This window comes from Melospiza melodia, chromosome 26 (genome assembly GCF_035770615.1).
Source record: "Melospiza melodia melodia isolate bMelMel2 chromosome 26, bMelMel2.pri, whole genome shotgun sequence".
Lineage (NCBI taxonomy): Eukaryota > Metazoa > Chordata > Aves > Passeriformes > Passerellidae > Melospiza > Melospiza melodia.
The window spans coordinates 5,892,932-5,912,127 of record NC_086219.1 but is presented as its reverse complement, the minus strand read 5'-3'; the positions used below and the strand labels follow the sequence as shown (position 1 = coordinate 5,912,127).

Here is a 19,196-nt window from a genome sequence, read left to right as displayed (position 1 = left end):
AATCCCAGGACTGCGTGAGCACAGAGCCTACAAAAATGCTGATTAATCCCAATCAGGTGGTGGTTGAAACCATCAGGCTCTGATATGATCTCGTATTAAAAAGCATCTCACTTCCATAAAGTACCTCACTGCGAAACATCCCACGATGCAGCAGTGGGAGACACAAGAAGGATACAGTCCAGGGGAGGATTTCTTTACCTTGAGCCGGTTATTTCCAAGATATTCCCCATCCATCTTCTTAATGGCTTTGCAGACGCTGGCGATGTCGCAGTACTGCAGGAACGCGTACTGAGGGACACCGTTCACCTTCTTAATGTCGATGTCCTGGGGACAAGCACAAAACACAGCCCACAGTCAGCACTCAATCCCATCTAAGAGGACTTGGTTTTTTTCAGGGACACGTGGCACAGCAAGCTCTTTAATTAATATTTTCTTCAGAGGGAGGATTTAAACAATAGTAGACAGTTAAAACTTTGCTGTTCTGCTGCATCTCAAAACCAAATCCTTACTGAGCAGGGAAAGCTCTTTATCCCACAGATTTAAAATCCAAGCCTGCAGAACTAAGCCTGACCTGATCAACAAACATCAGCTTTAGGCTGTTAATACTATATCAAGAAGAGACAATTCAGGATCAAAGAAATACAGATTAATTTTCGCTCACAAAGGCTCACGAGAAAACAACCTGCTCCGATCCCCATCTCTGAGCCAAGCCGGGCTTCTTTTCCAAATAATCACGATCCATCCTGTTCCTAGAAACACAAAGTGAGGCTGGACTCATCTCTTGAACCAGTCTGACTCATGGCAAAGGCAAAAAGAGTCTCAACTTTGGTTGCTGTTGCTCTTTAAAACCAAGCCACCATGGGCCCATTCACAAGTACAGCCAGAGGCTCACAAAGCCAAATAAAGGCTGATTTTAATCGATTTAAAAAAACCCAGCAAGCCAGGAGCTGACATTTGGTTAACAAACAAGCTCAGCACTAGCACTGGAAATGTACCCAAAGCCTCTGAACAAACTCATGATACTATGATTCATTCCAAGCTGAAAATAGGAGGTGGAGGGTTTGGCTTTATTTGCTGGAATAGCAGGAGCTGCCTTTGTGAGCCACATATGGATCTAAGCACAAATGTTCCAACAATCCAGGACAGGCTAATTTCATGGTTAATAAATTTAGGGACAAGGCAGCAGTTTGACACGGTCTCACCCAACAGCTCTTTATCTGGGAAAACAGAAGTAAACAGGGAGATTTACACAACTATTAGACTCCTACAGCCCTAGTCTAATGATTTAAGTGAAATATTAATAGAAAACTACATTTCCAAGTGTCTGAAGTAGCACAACTGCAACCATGGCAAATTATACTTGACCACTCACCCTGGGCAAGCAATTCCTTGTGACAGGCAAATAAAGTATCATTATTGTGCTCATTACCCCTCAGAAAGGTTATAAAGCTGGTCCCTCCTGCACCTGAGCTTGCAAGTTTTCCTGGAAACGGCGAGGCAGCGCTGCCTCCCAATTCTGAGCCATTAATAATGCTGACAGGGAGCACCACAGCACACAAAAGCCAATTTACACTAGCACTGATAAGCATCTTTATCAGGAGAGCTCTGCTGCTCTAACACTGAAAAAGGGTTCAAGCCACAGACATGGCACGAATTCATAAATCACTATTGATGTCAAGGATACAGCAGAGTCTGCATACACAGACATCATAAAATGGGGATTTTAGATTTGTTCACACTGTACATGGAAGCAACCTCCTCTTCTTTTGGGGAGTAGCAGGGATGGGGCTCCTGGAATGTGTGACTGATTCCTCAGCTGCAGTAGACATGTCAGAGCAGAGAGAAGGAGGCACAGCACATTCACAAGCACCCACAGCTGACAGGGAGAACACAAACTGTCTGAAGCCCAGACTCAACAGGAATCACAGAATGAATCCCAGAATGGTTTGGGTTGGAAGGATCCTTACAGCTCATGCAGTTCTACCCCCTGCCATGGCAGGGACCCCTTCCACTGTCCCAGGCTGCTCCAAGCCCCCTCCAACCTGGCCTTGCCTCTAGGAATGAGGCAGCCACAGCTGCTCTGGGCAACCTGTGCCAGGGCCTCCCCACCCTCCTGGGGAAGAATTCCTTCCCAATATCCTGCCTAACTCTGCCCTCCTTCAGCTTAAGGCTTCTCCTGTCACTCCATGCCCATGTGAAAATTAATTAGGTAGGACAGTTGCAAAACTTTTGTGAAAAATTTCCCTTAAATATAACATTGATGTGATTGATAGAAAGTCATTAGCAGAGAAGCAGGGGCCGCTCTACCTCATCTGGATACTCCCCCTCAGCTGAAAACCCAAATCCCTCACGGGCCATCACTGATCCCTCTGCTCCAGTCCCCTCTGCCTGGGCATGGGGTTGCTTCCACATGCACTGACCAAGCTCCTTGTTCCAGGAATCAACAGGAAACTCAGATTCACACAGTTGTAGCAGTCAACGTGACAACATCACCTGGCACATTCACATCCCAAATACCCAAGCAGCTTTGGAACTACCAGGAGAGAATTACCAGAAGAGACATTTGTTGTAAACACTCCTAGGACTGCTTTTCCCACTAAGCTACCCCTCAACATTCGTATGCTGAACTCTGAATACAAAGAAAAGCTTTCAGGTATATTCCAGCAAGATGAGTGACTCAGATTATTACAGAAAGACTGAATTATCAGTCGTTGACAGATTTAGCAGCACTCAGAGCATTTCACAGCTCTGTACAGAGAGGGGGGCAGTGCCACCCCACACAGGACACCGTTCACGTACCACTATTCCCCCAAAGCGCTGGAAGATGTTGCGAAGGTCGTGGTAGGTGGTGGTTTTCTCCAGGTTGCCAATGAACAAAGTTCTCGTTGCCTTTGGGTGAAACTCATCTATCCTTTCATCCAAAGGACGAAATTCATTCTCGCTTTCGGTTTCTAGGATAAAAAGAGAGCAGGAAATTTGTAATGACTGGAGATTTGGATCATGTTGGTTTATTCAGGCCTCCTTGATCTGAACCATTATCTTTGAGAAAAACACCCAGTACTGCACCCATGACTTGTTATTTATGTGGGATTGGGAATCTTTATATTCCACAGAGGAATCTGAGCATCCTCAGGTGAAAGGGAGCTGCACCCTTCAACTGCTTCTCTGGAAATTTACCAAGTATCAATGCTTGAGTGCATGAATTCCAGTAAGGCTTCCCTGTGCTTGGGGAAGAGCACGTGGCAGGAGTTTGTTTTCAGGAATCAATTTTTAAAGAAGCCATTGAAGTGCAGTCTGAGAACTTCACCACGTGCTCAGGGCTGCAGCTCTCACTGGTTGGTCACGTGGGCTGTGCTGCCACAGCCTCCAAACGCAGCACTCGTTGGCTGTTTTAATTAAAAGGAGACGAAACGAGGCTGGGAGGACTCAGTGCTGTGCTCACACCACCCACTGGCAGCTGCTCCACCGAGACACGGCAGATGAGATCGTTCCTTGCAGCAGATCCCACTCTTTGGGAGGATGGCAGCTTTCCTTCTCTCTTGCTGTTTAATCCAAGAGCATCCACTCTTTTTGCTCTGGAGTTTATCATAGCATTCTCCCCAGTTTCTTTAAAGTATGTTTCCTACTTCTATTCAGCCTCTTTACAACAGCTCCTGAACACACCCAGAATTCCATGGGAGAAGGGCATGGACCTTACCTGGTCCTATCCAGGCTGTGACTTCAATCTGCATGCCAAAGAAGAGCTTTCCTTTGGAGGCATTCAGCGCTTTCTCCTGGTCCTCCTGCTGCCGGAAGAACACGAGCCCGTAGCGCTCCTCGGACGCGCCGTGGATCTGCACCGACGTCACCTTCCCGTACTTCTTGAATTCGTGGAAAAGTCCATCTTTAAGGCTTGTATCTAAACCGACAAATAAACATTAATACTGCAGAAACGTCACTCCTACCAGCTCAGCAGCACCTTAAAAGACTCACCATGAAGGACTCTGACTGTCTTTCGGAAATGTGACTTCATCCCACTTAACTCTGTGCTCACACGACTGCCCTTTTTAATTTGGGATGTTAATTCTGACAGTGTCCAAAGTTTCTTGCTGATCTTTCTCTTTTAAACCCGAGAAACTACACACACGAGGTTTTACATGGCTAAAGCTGGTGGTGGATGGTTTTTGCCTCTAAGAGACACCCAGCTCCAGGCAAAGAAGAAATAACAGGGATACTCCATTAAAAATCCCACAGGAATACTGTGCACAGCTGGGATGAGGTGTCTGGAGTGGAGGCTGGAGTCACACAGCGTTCAGTTCAGTCAATTCAGAAATATAACCAGGCAGATTCATCAGATTTTGCAGAATCTGACTCAGCCCCACACAATCTGTCTGGGATTTGTGGGATATTGACCTCAGCTCCGTGTCCTTTCAAGGAATATGACAAGCATTAAATCTATAGGAAGATATCAACACATGAGGTAGTCTGCTCACAAGATCAACAGATATTATTTTAGCTCAGCCAGTGCTTCTGCATCCATGAATTCTGTTAAAACTATTTCACAACTGATGCCATGCTGGTTTTTCCTGTGGGATCTCTCCTGTGCTCAGCACAGGGAACAGGGAGCAATCATGGGCGCTCCTCAGCACGTGGTTTCCTGGGTTATTTTCCATGCAATATGCACTGCCTTCACAAATATGCTCAGGGGTGTTTTAAAGCACTCAAACTGCAACAGAAAATCCTTGACTTTTTGGATTAAAAAATAAATTGAAGCAGGGTGAGATGAAACAATCAGTTTTAAGTTAAAAATGGGGATGTGTCAGTTTTTTTCCCTGGGAAAGTCCACATTACTGTTGGAAGCACCAGTTCCAGGAGCTGGAAATGCCCAGTACTTGGAGCTGGGACCAGCAGGGTTTCCCACAGATGGTCACTAATTAAGCAATTTTCCCACTGTCACACAAGAACAGAGGCAGAAGCAGGGAGAGAATCCCATCCTGGGAGGCAGCACGTGGCTGCCGTGTGTCAAAGACTCAGTACAGGTTACCCCACCAATCCCACCCCCTTTTCCTGAGTGAACTTACCTGTTGAGCGCACTGGAAGATTTTGCACCTTGATCCCAAAGCTCTTCCTGGGCTCATCCTTCTCCAGCGACGGGAGCAGCTGGGACGCGGGCGCGGGCACGGCCGTCGACTGCACCGAGCGCGCCGGGGACTCGTCGCTCGAGCTGCTGCTGGAGTCACTGCTGGAATGGCATGGAGGGAAGCACAGGTGAGTGCACAGGGCAAAGTCACCCAGGAAATGGTTATCTTATTAAAAAAGCAAAATTTCAGAGTTTCTGCCCATCCACAGGGCTTCTTTCCTTTTGTGCCCGGTTCTGTTTCTGTGCTGCTGCCTGCTATTCACACGGATTTAAGTGTCTTCCTATCAATATCCCCCTCCAAAGTCCCCAGAGGAGACAGGCAGGGAAGTGGAATGTGGGTAAAATGTCAGGGAGATCCTGTTACCCACCCTGACAATGGTGGAGATTTAATTAAGTGTAATGCAATGTTGGACCGGCTCAGGAGCTGTGTAGGAAGAGTGGAGAAATAAAGGGAGGATGCACAGGTCTGACAGTGCCTCAAAACCCCTCCCGGCGCTCTCATGTACAGGAAAGAAATACTATTGTGCTCTCAGGCATCTTCCCTGAAAAGATCTGTATTCCAAAGAGACCATGTGTGAAAATCATTTTGGTCAACTGCTTGGGAACAGCCTGGATAGCTGGGGATGTCCATGTCCCTGTCCCAGCCATGGCCCAGGGTGGAACAAGGTGATCTTCAAGATCCCTTCCAGCTCAAACCATTTTAGGATTCTCTATGAACCAGTAAACACTATTTCCAGGCTCAGCCTCAATCTCCAGCTCCAGACATGAAGAATTCAGACCCAAGAACACCTTTTATAAACAATAATTACAGCGGAAGAGGATTTGCATATTAGATCACAGAGGGAGCCAATCTAACCCACAGACTCAGGATCATTCGGTGCTTCGAGGAGAGGCAGAAATACAGAGAATATAATGTTATTAAAGCTTGCCCAGTGGGGACACGTCATCCTGCTTCAGTGGCTCATTTCTTCCCCGAGGCACGAGGGCTCAGAACAGCGCTAAAAATAATTTTGTCTGACATAACCCCGGAGACTTTCATTCTCCATTACACGAGCAGCCTTCGAAAAAATTCTGCTGGAATTTTAACTCGGAGGCTGGAGGGGAGGAGATGTGCCACGTACTAAAATAATCCTGTCAGTCTGAAATTTGCTGCTTGATTGAATTTTTATATTCCTCTCCACATCGTATTAGAAAAACGATACGCAAGTTTATCTTTTTCTTATCTTAAATATTTCATACCCTTCTTACAAACCTTCTAGCCATTAAACCACTTAACTTTTCCATTTCTTTTCTCAGGGAAACGATTTCAGGCTTCTAGTAATTTCCAAGATTTGATTTTGTGAGCTCTTCTATTGCTTTTTTTGTGGGTGCTTTTCTTCAAACGTTCAAAAAACCTGGTTTTCTTTCTGAACATCTTGGTGCAACGAGCACCATGGCACGTTCCCAAAAGCCCTTGGGCTCTGTCCCCATTATATTTGGAGGCGCAGAAGGGAAGACAATCTCTGTCCCAAAATACTTACAAACAATCCAGAAGGATATAAAAACAGGCCAGACCAAAATAAAACACAACAAAAAAGGTTCAAAAATGCAGAAGTAATAATAAACATGAGAAACTCTGCTGCCGGTCTCACCCTGTCATTACAACCCTCCCATCCCATGCAGCCACTTCACACGTTGGTGCCTTTCCCACACATTCTCCTCCTACTCCTCCGGCCCCAGAGGAGGAAGTTCAGCATCACTTTGGGAGAGGAGTGAAAATAAAGCCATGCCAGGAATGGAGTGAAAAACTGAGCCCTTCCCCCTGCCCTGCTCTTGCCCAGGGCAGCTGCCCTGCACCACCCAACCTCTCGCTTCATGGATAATAAATAACATTTCCCTTCCCAGCTACAGTCCCTTGTGCTTTCCAGCAAGGAATCTCCCATCATCAAGATGTCCCTTCACAGCCTCATTTTTCTGCTAAATTGGTAAAATGCCTTTATTTCTGTCTCATCTGTACACCCTCCTTTTATGCCTTCTTCATTAATGAACTATTTCATCACTGAAAGTGAAGAGTGGAGCATTTCTTCCTCATCTTTATTCCATTCCCTCTGCCATTCTACTAAATCACCAAACTGAAGTTCTTCTCTACAGCATTCTGGGAGAAAAACAAACCCAACCCCACACGAGCAGGCCCTCAGTGTTCTCCAGGAGTAACATCAACCATCACCTGCTACTGGGAAATAAACTGGCAAAGAACAGAGAAACTTCTTTAAACACAAATATAGGGCAGAGAATGTGTGTGGGGAGAAACTGAAAATAATTCCTAAGCTGACAGCAGCTCCATGTGCATCAGCAGCCCCTGGGAAAAGCAAAAATAGGATTTTAGGGCTGCAGAACCCTCTGCCCTGTGACCATTTCCAGTTTCCCTTCTCACATCTTGATGATCCCAAAGCCCTTAGAATTCCAGTGGGCTGAGATTGCATCTCTCAAGCAAGAGGCAGCACTGAAGTGAGCAGTGCTTTCGAATGGAGACAGGCTATTTTTACAGTTTGGGGTTTTTTTAGATGAGGATATTAAAAATATGGAGTATACTGTTAAAATCACAGCATTCCACTAGAAAAAAAAATATTATCTTGGGATAATACCATTAGATATCCAAGTGATGACACAGCAGTGCAACAGGGTGATAAATTCTACAAAGGAGCCTGAACTCTGTGCAACTTTGGGAAACAAGGATCATGCTGGTAACTTCCATTTCCCCAGGGAGTTTTACGGATATGTGTCCCTTAGCAAAGCAAGACTTTGAGACATTCTAGAAAAAAAATAAAAAGTCATTATTTCCTGACTATTTTTAGACAAGAAAAAAATTATTGCAAGAACAATCCCCCCCTTTCTTTAGGGAAATCCCCATCACTTTTCCAATTGAAGAAACATGGATATAATAATTCAAAAGTAAGTCAAAGGTTTGATGTTCTGTGAATGGGAGAATGATGGAAGAGTTAATTATAGCTGCTGTGTCACCCAGTTATAGCTCACAGCACAATCAAAATAAAGCATCTGACAGGGAATTATGTGGAGTCTTGAGCAGCAAAATACAACTCTTTTTCAGCTTTAAAAATATACAGATCTGAAGCCTGAAAGCTGCTCAAGGACAAGTTCCCAGAATATTAAAATGAGAATATGGCTTTGCTTTTCCCTGTGAGTAATTTTGAAAACAACCACCCGTTGCCAACGCAGAAAATAAGTTATTAAAAATTCTTCTGGCAAAAGTGGGTTCATAAAGCTTTTACAGTGAGCTAGGGAAATTTTAACACGGCAACATAACAGGATAAAAGAACAGCTCTGATAATCTCTTCCTTTAAAGTATTCAAAGTATCAATAGGTTTTGGGGCAGGTCAAAAATAGCTCTGTAACTTCATTTTGGGCTTCCGCTAGCAGCATTAAACGCGGGGTGATTTTTTCCAGAAGAGCAGAGCGTGCTCTGGCACTCAGCCTTTTCCCAACACGGGAGAACCTGCTCTGCCACATCGCTGTGAAGTCAGCAGAGCAGAATGCCAGCACGCCGAGGAACTAATCTCCAGAGCTGTCACAACACACGCGCGGCGCCGCGAGGGAGCTGGGAACCAGCGCTGCTCGCGGAACAGCCTGAGCGCTCACACACCGCCTCAGATGCTCTTTTGTCCAGCCCAGATACTTCTGAAATCACTTTCACTCTACGGCATCACGGCATTAAAGAATAATTATTTTTGCGTTTTACTGTCGGCAAAATCAGATGGGAAAACTGAGCAAGAAGAGAGATTGCTCTTAATTAAACAAGGGGTGGACATTAAATAAGCATTGATTGTTTCTAATTTTCATCACTGGAGAAAATGCTATACGAGTTGTTTATCCAGAATTAATGTCACTACAAACACAAGGATGTGAAGATTTACTTTTCTAGTCCACCTCAATATTAGCTTGTGATTTTCATGCTGTAAAGCTATAAAAACTAAATGCAGAATTGAATTACATGCCTTTTAAGTAGAATATAAAATACAGCTGACAAAAGAGTGCATGGAGTGGAATCTACATGCACTTTACTACAGGTGTAGTTTACAAGCCCTTTTAAAACACTTATTGGCATTCCATGATTACATATAAGGATGTGTGCTCTTACTCACACTATTTATGTGTCCATTTTTTATAAATCATAATAAAATCTATTAATAACTTAAAATATTTACCTATGTATCTATTTTCCATTAATCAAGATTAATTTGTTCATAATCCAATCTAAATTTTATCCACATGGGCTGATTCTCAAAGACTCAATATGCAATAATCCATCCATGAGATTCAGACTCAAATACATCTGGTATTATGGAATATCCTGTGTTGGAAGGGATGGGGCCCCATTCCTGGTCTCAGTACATTGCAGCTCATTTAGCACACAGAATTTTCCTTTGCTCAGTTCTAAGTGCAAAGATGACATTTCAAATCCTGATACCCCACAAACCACTCCTCGTTTCCCGAGAAATTTCTCATTTTCAGGCAATTACAGTTTGTAGGCCCAGTGGCAATGAAGTTACGCTGGGTTTACGTGTGAGAAATGAAAGCAGTGAGTGGAGAACACAAAGGCAGCTGTCCTTTGTTCCCACAAAAGGAGATAAAAGAGAGGCTCCAAGCCCTTGGATGGAACGGGAGACCTGCTGCTTCCCGTCAATGGCAGCGGCGCTGAATCAAGGCATCTCACAACCTGCCCTGCACCCTCCTCCTGCAATTTTAAAATGTGGCACAATTGTCATTTCTGCCCGTTCATTTATTTGAGAGCAGTGAGTCAGCTGCAGGCTGGGGACTCCCCAGGAGCGGCAGGCGGGAAACAAAGCTGGAAACAGGGCTGGAAACACGGCTGGAAACACGGCTGGAAACACGGCACCGCCGAGGAGGATAAAGCACAGGGAAGCTTTAACATCCTGCGGGCACTGAGCTGCCAATGCAGGTTTAAAAAAACAAAACCAAACCAACCTGCTGTTGCCCAGAAAAGCTGTGATTGCCCAGTCCCTGGAAGTGTCCAAGGCCAGGTGGGACAGGGCTTGGAGTAAGCTGAGGCAGGGGTGGAATGAGATGGGTTTTAAGGTGCTTTCCAACCCAAACCATTCCATGATTCTGTCATTCCATGATTCCAACCTCTATAGCTGGAGCAAGTTAAAAACAAAACCACCTAAACCAGTTTAAAACCTTTGCATTTTTCATGCCAAACTTCAGCTGTGAAAAATGTAAAAATTAATGCTTAAATCTTTTTTTATAGCTGACTTCAAAAACTGTTTCACCAGACCTGGTGAAGCATCCAGGATTTTTTATTTTTACAAGAAATATGCAGAACGATCACTTTTTCCCTGCCAAAATTAACTTGAAATCAGGAACTCTGCCTGGCTCAGCTCGACTCAACGCCCTGTCAGAATAATCTCCGAGTGCAGATTATCTCCTAGAAAGATCTACTGAGGACAGGCTTCATCCCTGCTGACGGCGGGTTATTCTCACAGCTGATGTCAGCAGCAGATTCCCAAGCCGGGTCAGGAAATCCAAAGTTAACTTACAGTCATCTCTGAACGGAAGAACAGGAACCCTCGGGTTTTCTCCCTGTCCCTCCCTTTCCAGATCCAAGTTAAGTCACCACAGATGATCTCCATGCACAGAACACCAGCAGTGACAGTGCTGTGTGATCAGCTCTATCCAGAAGACACAAATCCTTGGGATACTTTGGATAAAAAACCTGCTGGTTAGATTTCTTCAGCTTGGGAAAACAGCACTAGAGAACTGCTCCAAGTTTCCTGAATGTACTGGTGCGTTGTTTGGGAATAAAAAGAATTAAAAAGACCTGATTACTGCCAGCCAACACCCATAAAAAACTGATGGCAACTGCTTAAAATAAAAGCTTAAAATATGCACTGTATTACATTCTAGCAATGGACTAAAGGATCTTCACCTGTGAAACACTTCAACTTCTGGATGGAAAATTATAGATTGGAGCAATATATGCACAAGGCTATTACAGACTGGTATTTCTGACCTACTCAGAACTAAGAAGATATTTTAACTAGAATTTCCCCTGTTTTAAGATATTTTTTAAGATACTTAACATACATAATTAAGAAGATATTTAACCAGAATTTCCCCTGTTCTCTACACACACGTAAGTAAAAAATGCACATCAAATCACACTTTCCTTCCTAAGGACAGTAGTAGGCCATTCCCACAAAACTCCTGACACCACCCTGTTAATCCAACAATCCAGGTGGCTGTTCTACCACACTCAAGCAGGAATCATAGAATCCCAGAAGGGGACCCCAGAGATCATCTCATTCCAACACCCTGCCACGGGCAGGAATAACCACAATGAAAATTACAGAGGTCTGGGCACACCGACCTTAACTCCTTATCAGAGCTGATTCCAGCACTGACCTAAATACCCAAGCAAGCAGCAGGCACTTGTTCTGTACACATGACACGTCCCACACCAGGGCATTTGTATGGGAAAAAAACCATTTCACACACCTGCGGAAATAAATACGAGGGGTTTTTCCCTCCTTCAAAGGAGTTGTTGAACCTGAAGTTGAAGACGTCAGAAAACCCAGTTCAACCTCTGAGGTTGGTTTGTACGAAGAGATCAAGAGGAAACGAGCAGTCACCACATTTTGCCAACTGCAGGCGAGCGCTGAAGGGGCTCAGCCCACACAGGGAAACCACCAAGAACCTGAACCCCGTTCCTCCATGTGCAAACAAGACTTTCCACTGGAAATATGGAAGGGCAGAGAAAGCCACCTAAACATTCCCTCAGTGTAATAATTACCCTGTGCCCATCACCCCGGCCCCTCTGGAGCAAAGCTCACTGGGTTGGGATTCTGTGACATTCTTGGCACCCGTTCAAGCCGCTGAGAACTCCACACCCAAGGAACTTTGGTTTGTGCATGTCACACACTCTGCAGTATTTAACTGCACTCAGTTATGATACAACAATCCACCGAGAGGGGGGAAAGGCCAGTGCAGCTCGGAAACACAAATAGCCACAAAAAGCATGCAACAGATAAAACCAGCATTTACAACTCTAAAGAGAGATCATTAAATACTGCAGGCTAATGAAACAAGGACATCCTCCTTCCCTTAACTTTTTCTGCTTTACCACGCCCAGAGAGAAGACTACAATGATCTCCTGCTGGGCTGGAATCCTAAATCCAAAGAAATGAAATTAAATTATGTTTAAGGGCCATGGGAAAGCAACACAACCGTGACAACTCAATGTCCTTCACATCACCAACTAACATACACTGTTGCTGTATTTATTTCAGTCTCTGACCAGCAAGTTTTTGAAGACACAGCCTCCAGGTACTATTTACCATATGCTTATCCTAAGCCAAGTGAGTGGCTTATTAACATTCCATTTGCATTTCTGTGACAGGCCATGTATAAATATATATAAATATATTTACGTCAGTTATTTTATCCTGATATATTTATGTCAGTTATTTTATCCTGATGTCTGACACCTGATCTTTGATCAAAGTCTGAAATGAATCCTGGAGAAGATGGAGATGTTGCTCAGAAGGATGGACTACTCCCACCCCCAGAACCATCTTCCCCTGCAGCCCTCAGAGTTTCCAGACAGCCTTGGGCTCCTTTTAATTCTTCCCTGCAACTAAATAACCCATTATGATTGCTAAAAATATGTATGTTTATATTAATCTCTGTCTGGCTGACTGTGCCCAACCCACAGTCAGTGTTGTCACCTCGCTCCTTGACCTACGTCCCCCTGTCCTTGGGCTTGAACTTCGTGCACCAAGAATTAAAAACATTAACCTGGGGGGAAAAAAGTGTTGGTTACAAACACACTGGCCTATCTCTGGAGCAAAGAGCAGACTCAGCACTGACAACAACAGCTTCCCACTGCTGGGAAGAAGCTGCTCAATCCCATGCTGGCGGGTGGATGTGGATGGGTTTGGTGTTGAATTTGGGAGCAGCTGGAGTTACCTGCCTGCCCAGCCAATGCCTCTTTGAACCATGGATGCTCCCTGGGAACAGTGGGATTGCTCATGCTCCAAAAGAAAGCCTGGGAAGCTGAAGGAAATGCTTTCTCAGCAAACGGCCACGGTGACGGAGCTCGGCGCTGGGAAAGATAAAAGTCATCGAGGCCTTGAGGGTGAAGTACAAAGCAGCTCCTCAGCTCTGCTTTCCCACAATTAAACTTGCACCGATGCAAAGAGGGAAGAAAGAGGGTGGGTGTGAGAATGGGTGAGCACTCTCTGTTTAACATCACCTTCACAGAGCAAAGCCCTGGGTCAAGATCCCCCATGAGAAGTCCTGCTGCAGCCACGCAGAACTGCCACCTCCTCCAGCCACGCTCCAAATTATTCCAAGCACTGCCAGCACAAGCCTGAGGAAGAGCTGCTGCTGCTGCTGCTGCCCCAGGCGTGGATCAGGCAGAAGTTGCCCAAAAGCAGAGTAATTGTGTTAAAGGGAAGAGCTTTTGCCACCTATCTGCCGATGATCTAAATTAGTAATTTGTAACTGACACTTCAGAGCACATGAAATCTTGGGACAAAAGCTGTATTTTAGTACCAGGTTCATGGGAGGCTGCCTTAACATTCACTGCAGATGGAAAAGGAAGGTATGAAGTGGCCAAGGCTTTGCCCAAGGTCATTCCATGAATCACAGAGGGAACAGCCTGAGGAATTTGATCTCCAGGCTCAAGGGTGGCCAAGTCTTTTCAAAATACCAAGAAAGCAACACAGAATCATTTAAGCTGGAAGAGAGCTCCGTGATCATCAAGCCCAATATTTAAAGGCAGATTCCTCAACAACAGCACTGCTTTCATGAAGGGACCTACTCAGCATCCTAGGAAAAAACACCAAACTCTACTCCAAGTGCTGCCTAAGAGCCAGGAGAGTTTTAAATGCCATTGAAAATGCAACCACCACTGCATCCAAGGCTACTATGCATTTACTCAAGGAGCAAAAAGTAACCTCTTTTGCCTTAAGAGCCCTGTAAAATCAATTCCTGGGAATAAACACTTCTAAGTACAATTTTAAAACCATTTGGCATTGACTGAGTGTTGAGCACTGGACATCTTTCAGAAGAAAAGCCTTTTTCAGACATATGCTAGAACAAAAAAAACCCTGAGCACTGATTCACCTCCAGATTACTGCAGTTACTTTTCAACATAAAGCTGCCAGAAGATCATGGTGAACAGCCCCATAGAATTAATTCTGTCTTCATGTTTTAGAAAAGCATCACACCTTGCCTTAAAAAAACCAAGCCAGGCACTATTTGCATGCACTGCCTCCTCCCAACCCAAGGCATGGGGTTTTTTTAGCAATACACAAAACACCATTTGTTGAAATTCCTGATTTGGAGCAGTTTTGAAATGGTGCATCCTCTCCTATAAACAGAATTGTTCCTGGGATGGGAGCTGCAATGGAAGGCATGCCAAGATACACAGCTGAGCTACAATGCTGCTTAAGTAAATTTCAGAACGTGCAAAGCTTAATATAGAAATTCCCTTTATGGCAGATAATGCTGTGGAAGTTCAGTACTTCTAAAAATGGTCACTATTGTCCAAAGAGAGAAATCCAAATGGAAATGGACAGGGCAACCCTAGCTCTCCATTCAAAATAAATCCATTTATCAAGGGTGTTTTTCAAAGAGAATTTCTATTCCCTTACATCTTAGAATCATAAAATACTCCTTCTGATCTAAGATTCTAATAGAATCTTCCACAGCCTTTCAAAGAAACACCAAAGAGATGAAGGGAAGAATAATTTTGGAGGTTCTTCTTTTTTAATGCCCCCTTTTAGACCGACAACAGTGACTGGAGGAATCACAGGAGAGCTCTGTAAAACCAGAATGGGAGCTGCTGCTCTGGAGTAAAGGACTACTTAAAATGGAAGGCCTGGGAAAAAAAAAAAAAAAAGTCATTTCTGTGATCTCAGGCAGCATAAATTATAGAGAGAAGACATTTGATGAGTTCTATGCTAAGGATTAATTTGCCATTTAAAAATGCAGGGAACAGATGGATCTCTTGGCTAGGACTATATTTGGGAATTACTTCATTTTGCTGCCCACATGCAAATAAAAATACAACTAAAAGTAGAACTTTTTGTGAGCTTTCACATGGGTAGAAAACACTGAAGTAATGAAAATAAAACCAAAAAGAAAGTATCTGTAAAGTGCCACAGTACCTATTGTGGATCTGCAGTAGGCTGGGGGAGAGAATGTGATTTTACTTTGTTGAACAACTATGGAGTGTAATGCCAGGCTAAAAGAGCAAATTTGAGAGAAAAACAACTCCAAACCAACCCAACAAAACCTATATCACATGACAGTGTTTGCCACTTCAGAGTAACTTCTGAGAAAGCACCTTGCTGTAACTTAATTCCATGGAATTTGTTAGGATTTAGCGATTACATCTCCACACATGGTCAGAGTCCAGGGATTCTCTTTCCCAAAAGCCTGGGCCAGCTCCATTGCACTTACCAGGGATCACAAAGCACGGGTGAGAACTTAATTCACGAGAAAAATGCATAAGTAGGGGGAAATGCAGAAGAAAATGGACACCTTTTACACCTCCCTGGCCCGAGCACAGCCTGGCATGGCAGCGCTGGGGAAGGAGGAGCAGCCGAGGCAATCCCGCTGGCACAGCCAGAGCACAGCGTGGAAGAAAAGCCCTCTGAGCAATTCCCACAGGCAAAGCCTGGGAGCTTCCCTTATGGGAGCCAGTGCTTTCCAACCCCCAAACCACGGCAGCCACACGTACAGGGTAATTAAGCACTTTCCTTTTTTCCATGTGATTTCCCCAAGTTCGAGATAAACTGCGTATTAAAAAGCAAACCCAACATCAACTCCTGAGACAGCTGTTAGATACCATCTCTGTTTCTCCTCTAGCAACACAATGAGCCTTTCTCCTCCCTCTCTCCATTTTAGAAACAAACAAGCAAACTGAAAATTTCACCCAGCAAAGCCTGGACCGGCGCAGGACGTCCTCAGTGTATTCCCAGACTCTGGAACCAGGGTAAGCACAGCTCCGAGCGCCTTTAGAAAACCAAGAGGAACAGAAAATCTGTACTAACCCGACAGCCTCCTTTCTGTGACTATTCATCCTTCACAATCCAACAGGACACACCAGCCAGTAAACAAACATGGAAGGGAGGGACCAACTTCAAAGCAAGTGTGTAAATCTTACATAATTTGAGGGTTTGAGATCTTGCAGCAACCTCTTACCCAACGAGGTGTCAGATGATCCAAGGAGGTCAGACCTGTAGCAGCCACGGTAAGTAGGACACTCTGCATCTCACTCTGCCCAGCCCGGCACCGTCTGTCCACAGGGACCTGGGGCTGGGCATTCTTGGGAATTCACTTTCAGGAGGAGAACAGAGCCTTTCTTTCATGTGCTATCACGCCAGAAAAAGCTCTCTGCTCTCAAATGGATGAAAGATAACAAATACGTGAATGCCCTTAGAGCCGGGATCTGCTGGAGATGTGTCTTAATTATTTTTGCTTTTTAAACAGTTTTATGAGGTGCTCATATTTAAAACTGATGATTTCTGGACATCTGCAGAGAACACCCCACAACCATGGAAGAAAAGAGGATACAGGCCTGAAAACCACTTCCCTCTCATAGAAAGGATTCTCTAAGAGGTACTTTTCCTGCCATCCTGGATTTCCAAGTGTCTTCTAGCCAAAACCATCGCTTTGAGCTAAATAAAGCAACTGAGCACTGGAACCCAGACATTTCTCAAAGAGAAGGAATTAAAAGGCTCCACGTCTCGCTCCTCCAGACAGCAGAGTGCACTCATGGCTGGAAGGACCAGGAAACAAAGGAACAGGTCCCCTACCTTTGTTATGGGCCACTTGCGAGGAGGGATCACAGAGAAGTCCTGTTTCTTAATGCCAAAGCTACTCTTGTTCTTATATTAGGCACTTAATGAATAATCATGCAAAGACTTTATTCACTCTATAATTCACACATCTACACAGTGCACGTCTCCCTGCTCCTCCTTTTGGAAACTCAGCTTCCCTTCAAGATTTAAACAAAATTTGGACCACATCCCAACACACATAAATTTTTTCTCCTCTACACAACACATCGAAGCCCTCACCTCTCTGCCGAGCCTGTGATTTTCCACTCAAGAGCCACGCTGCCTTCTCCTCTCCAAGCAGCATTAGGAGCTGACCGCAAGGATCTGCGCTGGGATCCCTAATCTGCTGCTAAGAAGATTTGCACTTAAACCCTTGATGCCATCATTAGTGCTTTCGGCACTCACAACGTCACAGCCAGACTGCGCTCGGTGCCGGGGCGATGGGGGCAAAGCTAGGCGCATCAGGTACACGGGTAATTCAATGGGCAAAGATTAGGGGATGATACTATTTTTTGTTTTTTCCCCAATAAGGCTTATTTACTATTAATTCCCATCCCTGTGACTTTATTTAAGTACAGCATGTTCCAGCTGAGATTGTTTGTAACATTAACGCCCCAATCGCATTACCTGGAGGAGACCTGTTCTCCCAGCCCTCAGGTTTTACAGGGAAGCTTCTCCTTCTGCATCCATGCCTCTAACATCCTCTTTGGGAAAAAAAACCACCAAAACAAAACCAACAAATCACTGTATTTGCAAGTTCAAAGGGAGGTGGTGTCTAGGCTCTAATTGGAACAGCCCAGGAAGTGGCTGGATTTTTCCTTTGATCACTGTAATGACTGGTGCTTTTTCAAGAAGCGTTCAATACAGCTTTCCTCTTCTGCTATTCACCCCTCCATGTGAATATTCATCAGAAATTATTAAACTGCCCTTTATTCCAAAGGTCTGTGCAGTGGGGATGCTCTCCCCCAGCTCTGGTGCCTGTGTCCATCTGAGCTGACTCCACCACCGCTGCAGATAAGCACTTCCAAGCTGCGATCCTCTAATCCATTTTAGCCATGATTCACATCCTTGGGAGCTGTGTGTCTCCCAAGGAAAGGCGAATCTGGCCTGCTGGTGCAGAGGGAGGCAGCCACCACACGTTTCCCTGTTTTCCTTGGCTTTCCCGGGGTTGCTTTCCCCCTGCTCTCCCAGCGTGCAGCAGGAAGGGAACACATTTCTCTTCCTGCCTCCAGGATCCCTCACACTAAGCCTGGCTTCTGAGCAGTAACACGGGCAGCTTCAACTTCCCTGACCTCAGCTAATTCTTTCCTTCCCTCAGCCTACTCAAGATGATTAAGCAAAATACTTGGAAGGAAATCAAAGCCTTAAAAATGCAATTAGAAGTGACCATTTTGTTAATACGCACACGCACAACCCCAAAGTCAAACCCAATCCAACAGCACCTGACCTTTGGGAAAACAGCAATTTTTAGCAGCTCCCGTGGACTTAAGGAACAGCCCAAAGTCTCCCACAACGCTGGTGGGAGCAGTGCTGTCTACACAGATCAGGTTTTTCCCACTATTCCTAAATAAGGAGGTTAAGAAGACATGAAATTGTGAATTCTCACACCAGACTGTAGCTCCTGCAGACCTACAGCTGTCCAGGGGTGACCAAAAAATACAATTTTTATCACACATCCAGATCTTTCTCCCCCAGCTGAGGAAAAAGCAAGTTCACCAGAAAGTCTAGAATAAGCTGCCACAAATCCTCATATTCTCCAGCAAAGATTCTGATCTCATTGCAAGAAACCTTTAAAGCACTGAAATAACAATAATCTCTTTAACAACAATAAAATAATTTGAAATCATCAAATTAGTTATCATGGTAATAAAACAGAAATATTTTTCTAGGGCAATTTCCACTTCACCCATCCACAACATGATATATTTTTAAGACTCCTTTCCTGAAATTAACTTGAAAAAAGATTTTTTTCCTCTGTCTGTAAAGAATCAAATGCAATTTGAGAAAGCAGCAGTTGAGCTTCTGGGCCCTGACACAGAAACAAAGGCTGACAGCCCAGATTTAGATAAACACCTACTTCTGCACATTTAGGAAGAGGCTTAATTGCTTTGTCACTTAGAGCCAGCAATTACCAACTATTACTGGGAGTGCAGCAGTGGTGGGGGGTATTAATTGCAGCCAAATGTCCACTCTTTTTGGGCAGCTCATGC

The 19,196-nt window shown here is 44.6% G+C and overlaps 1 protein-coding gene across 3 annotated transcripts in view; it reads right to left on the bottom strand.

Annotated features, from left to right (window-relative positions):
- SPEN (spen family transcriptional repressor) overlaps positions 1-19,196 on the bottom strand; it is a 66,671-nt gene that overhangs the window by 19,141 nt on the left and 28,334 nt on the right. For all 3 annotated transcript variants that reach the window (XM_063176906.1, XM_063176907.1, XM_063176908.1), the window contains exons 4-7: positions 5,061-5,221; positions 3,698-3,898; positions 2,800-2,951; positions 199-324 (exon numbers count right to left, since the gene is read on the bottom strand). In XM_063176906.1, the coding sequence (XP_063032976.1) occupies positions 199-324; positions 2,800-2,951; positions 3,698-3,898; positions 5,061-5,221 (640 nt within the window). The remainder of the gene's footprint in view (positions 1-198; positions 325-2,799; positions 2,952-3,697; positions 3,899-5,060; positions 5,222-19,196) is intronic.